The 9,807-nt window shown below is 50.0% G+C and overlaps 1 protein-coding gene across 6 annotated transcripts; it reads right to left on the reverse strand.

Moving 5' to 3' along the window:
• Positions 1–430: 430 nt before the first annotated feature.
• On the reverse strand, positions 431–7,741 carry LOC144121529 (tissue alpha-L-fucosidase-like). Of its 6 annotated transcripts, none has more exons than XM_077654784.1 (5): positions 7,584–7,741; positions 7,269–7,386; positions 6,796–7,224; positions 3,986–4,273; positions 431–1,255 (listed from the first exon to the last, which is right to left on the reverse strand). In XM_077654784.1, the coding sequence occupies exons 3-5, from the start codon at positions 7,131–7,133 to the stop codon at positions 478–480; spliced, it is 1,404 nt and encodes a 467-aa protein (XP_077510910.1). In that variant the 5' UTR covers positions 7,134–7,224; positions 7,269–7,386; positions 7,584–7,741; the 3' UTR covers positions 431–477. The 6 variants fall into 6 exon arrangements, with proteins under 6 accessions (XP_077510910.1, XP_077510911.1, XP_077510909.1 ...); XM_077654785.1 differs by having other exon boundaries at positions 7,588–7,734; XM_077654781.1 differs by having other exon boundaries at positions 432–1,255; positions 6,796–7,211.
• Positions 7,742–9,807: the final 2,066 nt, after the last annotated feature.

Below are 9,807 nucleotides of genomic sequence, written 5' to 3' on the forward strand. Positions count from 1 at the left end.
TTTAGCTTGTTTCTACTTTCCAATTATCTCATCATCTATCTGCGCTCTACCACAAGTTTTCTTGCCCCCCCCCCCCCCCCCTCAATTCAGGCTAGGTGTTGTTCTGTGATTTTGTCGGGTCTACTAACTCGACCCGGTATTGACCACCGGACTTTCCCCAGTTTTGGGGCATACTGGCAAACCGAATTGGCTACTTTGTCTCGTTTCCACTGCGACTAAAGGCTTGGTTTGCCCAGCCGCTTGCCCCCGCGAGGCACCGAGCTCTTTGGAGTCGGAAATCAACGTGACCGCGGCCAGGTGGTACGCACTTCATACCAAGAGGAAGATCGTGCGGCATTGCTTTTGACATTTTGAATTTGTTCAGCGTTTCTTAACTTGATTCCACGTACCCAGTCCCGACCGATCGGGACCTGAAAGAACGGTATTCCAACTTTGATTTTTTTTTCAATGGGAGTGGTTTTATCTTAGGTCAGAAATTTACAAGGCACCTTCAACCTTCAGTACCCAGGCCCAAGGAGTGGGCAGCTTGTCTGGAGTCAGCTTGGGGAAGGTCACTGTCGTGCCCCTTCTGGCAGTCCTCCTGTTTATGTTGTTTCCAACTGAACGAGCCGGCGTCCACTCAAACGGTCCTTCGCTGTGCAGACCGAGCATCGTAATTTTTGCCGAAGAAGACACTTCCAGCGACTCCAAGTACAGCACCTCGTTCCTCGGCCATCTCATCACGAACACGTACACTGTGCTGTCATTTGCCGTATACCAGATGTGCGGGGTGGCTGAGTCATTTTGATGCTTCCAGGGCCTCGAACCGTACACGGCCTCGCCGTTCACACCCAGCCAAGTACCAAGCTGCGAGAGGCGCTCTTCGAATGCCGGATGGATGACGCCGTCCTTGGTCGGACCGACGTTGATGAGCAGGTTTCCGTTGCAGCTCACCGTACTGGCGAGGATGTCCAACAGCTCGCCGACGGTGCGGTAGTCCGAGAGGCTGGCGTCGCGTCTGTAGCCCCAGGAGCCCTTGTCGACGGGCAGACAGTTCTCCCATTTGTGGGTCTGCAGCACGCCCGGGTTGAACTGGTCGTCGCAGTTGAAGAAGTCGCCGTGTTTGCACCGCACGCCCTTGCCCCAGCGGTCGTTGACCACCACGGTGTCGCGGACGGGACTGTCGTTGTACAGCCACGCCAGGAAAGAAGTGCTGTTCCAGTAGGTTTCCGGAGCTTCCCATTCGCCGTCAGACCACACTATATCCGGACGATACCTGCGAGTGAGAATATATGGATATCTTGAGAGCACTAACGAATCACTACAGGGAATCCTACAAGGCTGAACATTGACATTATTGCCAACTTTGCCATTTTGACCGCAGATTTTAAGTGCATCATGTGTGGACTGTGACTTTATTCTCTTGTAATAAAACATGGCCACCTGTTCGTGTTTTGGTAAAATCTTTAAGGAAAGTGTACGGGATACGGGTTCGCAAAAAAATAATTTATTTCTGCACGTTCAGGCTAAGGAGGTAACTGAAAATCATTAAAGCATGATGGAACATGCATATGCTACATCCGCTGGTAGGAACATCAGCTGGCTGGCTAGAGAAACAACGAATCTTTTCCTTCAACTTTTGTTTATGGCTGTACAATACCGCAAGCAATCACCCGTGCTTGTAGTGCGTAGTTTACGTCAGTTTCTGCTATGTTCCATTTGAGATTTGCTTACGCAATTTAAAGGGACACTGAGGAGAACCCTATCAAATTTTTTTGTTAGCAATATCTGATAGTTCGGCATTTCATGGATTTGTTGCCGCTTGTCCGGGAGCGAAAGATTCATTTATTTGAAAGAAATTTGGATTCGAAGTAGAAAAAAATTTCTCGCCATTCCGATTCAAACTCGAGAACTCTTATGACGACACGGAGAACTCTTATGACGCCACAGAACGGAGTGACGTGAACCGTGACGGAAACGGAGACTCCGTGATTTCTGGTGGCTAGCGGTGCGGTCTAGCAGCTACCGTCGCCGCACATTGAAGGCATCTATCTGGGGTCGCTACCGTCGCTTCGTTTACGTTTGCACCGGCGTCTTGCCAGCGTTACGATGGATCGCGTTCCCGAACCCGACGACGAAGTTCTCGCAAAAACTCCGGCCTGCATTTCAGCGACCTAAGCCCCGCAGAACGTGCGATGCTTTTGAGGGAGCACGGTTATGTTAGGCGCCGGCGGGTAGTTTCCCCCTTCCTCAGAGAGCACCCGTTGCAAACTAAATATCATAACCACAGTGTGGGGAGTCGCAAGGGGCCAGGCTGGCCCCTTGCGACTGGCCGGGGCTTTGGGGCCAACGGATTGTGACTCCTTGACCGGCGCGGTTGCACTGTGCAGCAGGCGGCGTCGAGGTCTCCAACGGTTTCAAGGGCCAAGTTATTTATTTATTTATTTATTTATTGCCACAAAAACAAATGGGTGCTCAAGGGCGGCCGCGTGTAAAGTCGGCGGCTTGAAACTAAAGCCGGCGCAAAACGCTTCAACGGCTTCCGCTAGATCCAACGGGTCCACTGGATCTGGCCCTCTCGCCCACTTGCATGTACCTTCAGATATGTACTGTGAATGGATTAAATTAGCCGAGCTCGAAAACAACAGCTCCGCCTAACTGCCGCAGCTATTGAATACAACGCGCACCTCGCTGCGGAGCCAAATCAGTCTGGCCGGGCCGGCGGCGGCTGGCGCACTCGGTGCGAAATAGAGACATGCTTCAAGTCTCCCCGCCAGTGCGGTCAGGGTGCGCCGAAGCCGCCGAACGCGTCGGCGGTCAAGCGCAGTTGGAGTATAGAGGGTCTCGATTTGACCGACGTGACTCCGCCGTGCAGCGCGCGCGCGCGCCTCGCCGCAGCATAAACGCTGCCTTAACATAGCCTGCGCTTAACCGCTAACCAATGTATTCGGCGGCGGCATCCATGGTAGCCACTGAAACCCCCCGCCCACTCACTGAATAAAAGAAAAGAAGTCCTGTACCGCGGTTCGGAATCGAACCAGGGCCTTCGCCGTTTGAGGCGGAGACGCTGCCACTTCGCCACGACGGCTGCAGCCGTCAATAAAGGCGCCTCTAGTGAATGCACTCTTCTGATGCAGAAATCTCCGCGCTTTCGCTAGGTATATCCTGGCCTAACAGAGCTAGGCCATCAGCAATTTATCTGAACTTCCTTGTGTCTTGCCTCCTGTCTCTAATAAACGATTTCCGTTAAGTAGCTTGAAGTTGACTGGCACAGCCGGGAATGTTTCGCCGGGCAAGCGTGAGAATACACAAATGCTGCCTTGTACGATCACGGACCATCGTGCCATCATAGCTTTTCATCGACCGTGGCGATCACCTGGCAAGCCTTAACAGGCTCCTTCAAAGGTTAACTAGCACTTGAAGCGGCACTTCGAGTTCCTCTGCTCTTCGGCGCTTGTAAATCGAGGGGCGTCAAAAACAAAACCACGGGGCACTCAAAGCTCATAGACGCGAAGCGCCATAACAAATCGAAACTCTCCTGGCCGCCTGTGGCACCGCCAAGCATGGGTTTTCTTTCCTTCCAACATTCAGGTTGTCTTTTGCCTGCCTTCCTTGTGTGATAAATGTGCACTATTGGTTTTAAAAGAAAACTTACTTCAATATTTATCTGCGCAACCTACTTTTGTCAGCCTCAGAGATTCGCGACACCATGTAGAATAGAAAATTCCTCCAAGGTGGCGTCCCTTGTCCTATGGCGTCACCACACTTATACTTGCGAGATTGGCCTGTGGTGGCGATACCTGTATTTTGGACCTTGCTATTTTCTACTTTACAAGAGCTTTGTTTTCAGTAAGAGCGGCGTTTTTGTGATGAGGAGCTGGTATTCTATCGATACAAGCCAACTTCAATTTCTCCTCAGTGTCCCTTTAACTTGGGTCCTGTGTAGTATTTGGACAGCCATCCACACAGTGACGAATGTGGCCTACTGAAAAGTGATTCTCCTCACCTCTCCACAATCTCCACCAGTTCTGGCAAAGCCTTGGCTGGGGGAAAAAGAGCGCTTTGGAATCCGGAAGCCTTGTCGGCCAGGTAGAGAGGGTGGTACCAGTCCATCATGGAGTGGTACACGCCGAACCGCAACCCTCCTTTGCGCCGAACTGCATCGGCCAGGTCCCCCACCAGGTCCCGGTGGGGACCCACATCTTGGGCATTCCAGTTCCACGAGACGTTCGAGGGCCACAAAGTGAACCCCTCGTGGTGCTTCCCAGTCAGCACCACGTACCGCGCTCCTGACCTGCGCGTGTGCGTTACTAATTCAACGGGGAAGCCTTGTAGGACAAGGTTCGTAAGTTTCACAACAGGTAAGAGCGATACCCGCAAATATTACCTGCTCTTTCTTAACCGTTCACTGTGCAAGGCTTGTGATATATCCAGGATTTACACTCTTCAAATTATTATGAATCACGGTTATATTCTACAACTGCACCCACGATCAGTTTTCTTTAAACAGAGAGGAATATTTTTATTTCGCGCCTTGTCCTTCGGAAGTTTTAACGTATCCCACAAAAAAAAAAATCGACACACCTCTCCATGCCCCGTTTTCAAATAGTCTAGAACTATTTGATAAATATACTATCCCTCTTTAGTATTGATGCTTTCCTTAGCCGTTTGGCTTCGTTCTGCACATGTTACGTTTGTAGCGAAAATTGTTCGATTATCGCAAGTACGTGCATTACAGTTAGCCGATCTCTACTGTGCCATTTGCATTCCATCAATAGCGCAAACCTTTTTGGACGGGCATTCCGAAAAATCTAAACGTGATTCAAGTGAAGAAAAAAAATTGAATTGGAAACAAATGAAGCCTCATTTCCATTAACCATTTCAGGCAACTGGTGATTTATAGACTGTTACTTAACTACTTTTCCCATTAGAAACCTCCGTTAGTTATTTTATACGGATATATACATAACGACCCCTCTTCCTATCCCTCCCCTCAGGAGATTCTATAGTATCCGTATACATCCTCTTCTCCAGTATGTCGCCAGTCCTGCATGTTGGCCGCCGACATGCCGCTGCCTCTCATCATAGTCCCCACTTCAATACTCATCGAGTGGCGTGCACGAATGCCTCTTAAAAGGCTCCTCGCGGCCCCGGTAGTCAAATTCTCTTTCATCCTCTTCTTTCTGACCGTGTGACTCACAACGGCGGCTTGTTCCTGCACCTCCCTGCCATTCTCTCGCTCGAGGTCCCCTCCATCATTCAATTCATTCATTTTCGTTCACTCCCACCTGTTCCTGACTAAACCATCGACACCGACTCCCAGGCAGCCGTTCGTGCCATTCAATCAAAAACATTCCCACCACATCTGTCCACGAAACTTGAGGCCGCACTTGCGTTGCTGCAGCCTTGCCCCGTCTTCCTCCGATGGATCCCTGGACACTCAGAGACTGACGGCAATGAGCTAGCTAACCAAATCTCCCATGAAGCACTTATCCGGGCACCGTTGATCCCCTGGCCCAAGGCTCTCGGAGGGCGGGTCCCTTTGCGCCATCATCAAAGAGCATTACAACGTTGTAGGCCTCCACCGCAAACTCCACCCCAACCCTCATCCTGGTCTTTCTGTGCGGGAGGCTCACATCCATCGACAGATACAACTTGACACACTTGTCACGCCTGCAAGGCTTTATCTGTACAAATTCGGTGGCGATCCTTCATGTCCCAACTGCCCTACCCCTTATGCCAACTTAAAGCGTAGGGCAGCATCCCACTGTTCATTCTCCTGCCCGGTTGCTCTGAAATGGGTTTCTTTCCCAGCCTCTCCCACACTGTCTGGGCCTGGCTGGACCGGCCTGGAGCTGAGGATGAAGACGAAGAGCGCCTGCTTAGGCGCCTAAGCGTTGTGCCTGAACAAAGTTTCGTACTACTACTACTACTACTACAACTACTACTACTGCTACTATTACTGTGCACAAAGCGCTTTCGTGGTCGCAGAATTCTGACAAGAATGAGTATAACAGATCTGTATGTCCGATTAATTTTTTTTCTTATAACCATCTTCGCGAACTGGCTAACCTGGGTTATAACGACAGCACAGCAGACCTTAAGGCAATGACTGAGCGGGAATATATTCATTAAAACAAAATCAGTCATTGTTCTGCCCCTGCTTTTGATGTGGAAAAAGGTCAGAAAAAGTTCCTTCTTACATCAGGCAGTCTAATTCTCTCGGTAAACGACCGAATTTACTTTGAAAAATTTTAAGCCAACCGCTATTTGCTTACGCTTTGTAAAATGTTTTGCAAAAACGCATTGCAAAAAGAAGGTGCGTGTACTGTGCAATTTCAGTGCATGTTAAAGATCCCCAGGTGGTCGAAATTCTTCCCGAGACCTCAACTACGGCACCTCATTCTTCCTTTCGTCTTTCATTCACTCCTTTATCCCTTCCCTTACCGCGCGCTTCGGGTGTCTGAGATATGTGAGACCCTTACTGCGTCGTTCCCTTTGAAGCCAATTTTGAACTTCAAAGGAACACCTTAAAAATGTTAATCGTAAGGGGGAGTTAAATCTCGCGTTTGAACCTCGTAGCGTACGACGCAGCAGTTCAATAATTTCAGCCTTGCAGATCGGAACGTGTAAAACACCCAAATATATCTCACAGAAAACTGATGCTAAGAGCTCTGAAGCTTCCATACGCACCATTCAAACTGGAGCCTGTTATGGGTGTGCATGCCTAAAGTCATTCACAACCAACCTGTCAACGGTCAAAACACGCACGATCACAGCGGCTTCTCACAACAGCAATCCGTATACGATTCTCACTTGGCAAAGATGTCGGCCCAGTGGTCGGGGTCGAAGAACTCGGCCGTGAACTGCGGCGCGAAGTCCGGATACGTGAAGCCGGGCCTGTAGTTGAGCCTCATGAACTCGACGTAGGCGGGCTGACCCTCGTGCCAGTTGTGCCAGAACCATTCGCTCCCGAAACTCGGCACCGAGAATACGCCCCAATGCAGGAAGATGCCGATCTTGGCCTCGTCGAACCACGGCGGCAGCGGGCGAGTGTCCAGCGACGGCCAGTCAGGAGTGTAGCGGGAAGACGAGCTCACCAGCAGTGCAAACTCCACAATGAGGAGAGACGGCGACGCCAACAGAAGACGCATCTTTCTGCCTTGTTTTCAACTGGTCCGCGTTGGCTGCTCGGTCGGTTGTCGCGATTTCTCAGAGATCACAGCTCGGCACTGGAAGTAAACCCTTCAGGTAACAAAGCTACCGCAATCCTTTCCCCATGTACTCACCCGCTGAGCGCGATGATTTCACCAAGAAGTTTTCCGCTGTGCATTCGTTCGTGCGCCCATAAGCTTCACCAGTCAAGTCTACGTGCGAGCACACGAAGTGCTCCTTCGATGGCTGAGGCTGCAAAATCACGTAGACACGGGCATTTAGTTCACGTCTAACCTTGTAGTGCTTCGAGTTTCTTCAGGCCCCAAGACTAGTGCATATGGCTGCAAACAGCTCAGTTGAAGGGACGAGTTGAGACTACGGTAGATAGCACTGAACAATACAGAAAAGTTCGGTAAAGCGAATAGCAACAGGCAGAGGCAACGCTTTACCTACTAATCGGGAGACGAGACGAGACGGCTCACACTAGCACCTCCAAAGCTACAGGACTGGTGAGAAGCACAGAGACGTATCTCAGCAACGCCTCCTCCCTTGGTTTCGCTCTCTATCTGTCTAGAGCGAAAGGTGATCTGTCTGTTGCTCTCCAAAATTTGCTCCGTTATCGCGACGAGGACGTACATAAGAAGGCGAATGTGAGAGCAGTACCCGTCTGCTATCGTCGCTGCGCTCACTCTTAGTGTGATAAGATAGCATACGCCGATAACGCACCAGCCCCACTCGCCGTCCTCAAACCGCGACATTGTTTTTTTGGTCAAGTGGCAGGCGTTTATCCCGCGTGCTTTCGGAAAGCCTGAAAAGAGAGTGGCTTCAGGGTCAGGGGCACTCGGGTGCCACCGCATCCGGTTGCCTTTGACCCTTAAGCCTCCCCATCGTCTCAAGCACGTATCTCCTCTATGCTCTTGCCATGCTTGATTGTGGGCCTCATTCTGGACCACACCACCAGTAATTTAGTAAAAACATCACATAAAAACTTGCACCGCCCTGAGGGCTGCACCTCGTGCTAGCCCGGCCACCGTATTGACGGCGATGGTGTAAAATCAACACCTAAGCAGCGCTGCACTGGTGTCGCTATATTTGAACTCCTTTTGGATAAACAAGGCGTACCTCGTGACCTGCAAGCGAGTATACAGAATAGCCACGCCTTTTACTACCCGTTCTACCAGCCACGGTGTCTGCGTTGAATGCGGCGAAAACAGCAGCCCCCCCCCCCCCCCCCCCCCCCAAAAAAAATGCAAAAGACGGATGAGGACAGGACAAGACAAGGACAAGCACCTTGTTGAGGACGTCTGTAGTGTCTGTACATTGCATGGAGAATGCAATTTACGGGGAACCAACTTCAACGAGTGAAGAACGTCCGTTCATGCCCGCTAAAAACGCGCTTTCACCGCAGGGCGCCCAAATAAATTCATCGCTGCATATTCAGCCTCAAACCTTAACCATCAAGCTTCAAAGCCGGTGAATCGAGATGCTATTTCCTGGCATCGAAAAGCAAAAGTCGGCTAAGAAAATGTAAATAACCGGACGACTTAGTGCTCTGGTTAAACTGAAAACTCCAAAACTTCGGCTGACTGTATATCTTATTTGCACTTAAAAGCGCTTAAATGAAACTAGTATCTCGCCCAGCTTAAGCTGACTTCAACGATATAGCAGAGCTCGGGTGAAATACATTACAAAAGCTCCAGAAAAGAGGCCATTGATAGAGAAATAAACAACGGAACAGCTGAACCGTGTTCGTTAGAACTTGGACAGTTCGCAATTTGGATAATTCAAAGAGAATTACTGGATCCTGAGTAGCTCGAACAATGCCTCCTTCTATTTCAAAACCGCACACGTCACCATCTTCGCTATGAGACTATCCTAAAAGTCTATGTTCGAATTTAACCGCCGCAAAGTGTGGCCTTTAACGGGTAGCGGTTAGGGTCATTGTAAAATTAGCGCGGTGGCTTTCCGCACAGCACGAGCTCCTGGCACGGCTGGGGAATGCTCGTCTCGCCAACTCGCGAAGGGAAAGGGAACAACAAATCTTTGCTCGCTCATTTTCCATTTGCGGTGGAATCTCTCTCTTTCCCACTGTAAATGCGAAGCAGGAACGAAGGCTTGCGAAGTGGAGAGCTTTGAGAAAGGCTAATATCAGTGCACTCGATTTCCCTCACCTGCTTATCTGTCGGGCCTGAGAATCGAGGAGGCGCTGTTTCGAAATAAAACTACTTCACTGTATATCTTTGCAGCCGCAGTCGCTAAGTCAGTGCGAACAGATAAAGGACGATTGCACACACTGCAGAAATGAGCGCTGCAGTATGAAGTTTTGTGTTCTCTCTATATGTCGCTGTACGTTGGCTAAGTAATAACTGTATTTATGATTATGGTTTTGGTCCAACGTCCATGTGGTATGCGAACTATTGAAAAAACATTTAGCGCTCCATAGGAATGATGGGGCGAGGTATCTTCACCTTAAAAAATGTTTACCTTCGGAAGTGTCGCATGTGCAGCAGTGCACGACTCAACGGCCAACTGTACGGATCGATCTATCAAGACGAAGCCTCACGCATATTAGGGCTTTTGGTTGGCAAGGGCGCAGACTGTTTACAAAGCTGAGAGAAGCACTTGCCTGGTCTGTATATTCGCCGCTTGTCGTAGCACACATGCGTTTAAAAT

This window comes from Amblyomma americanum, chromosome 2 (genome assembly GCF_052857255.1).
Source record: "Amblyomma americanum isolate KBUSLIRL-KWMA chromosome 2, ASM5285725v1, whole genome shotgun sequence".
NCBI classification, from domain to species: Eukaryota; Metazoa; Arthropoda; class Arachnida; order Ixodida; family Ixodidae; genus Amblyomma; species Amblyomma americanum.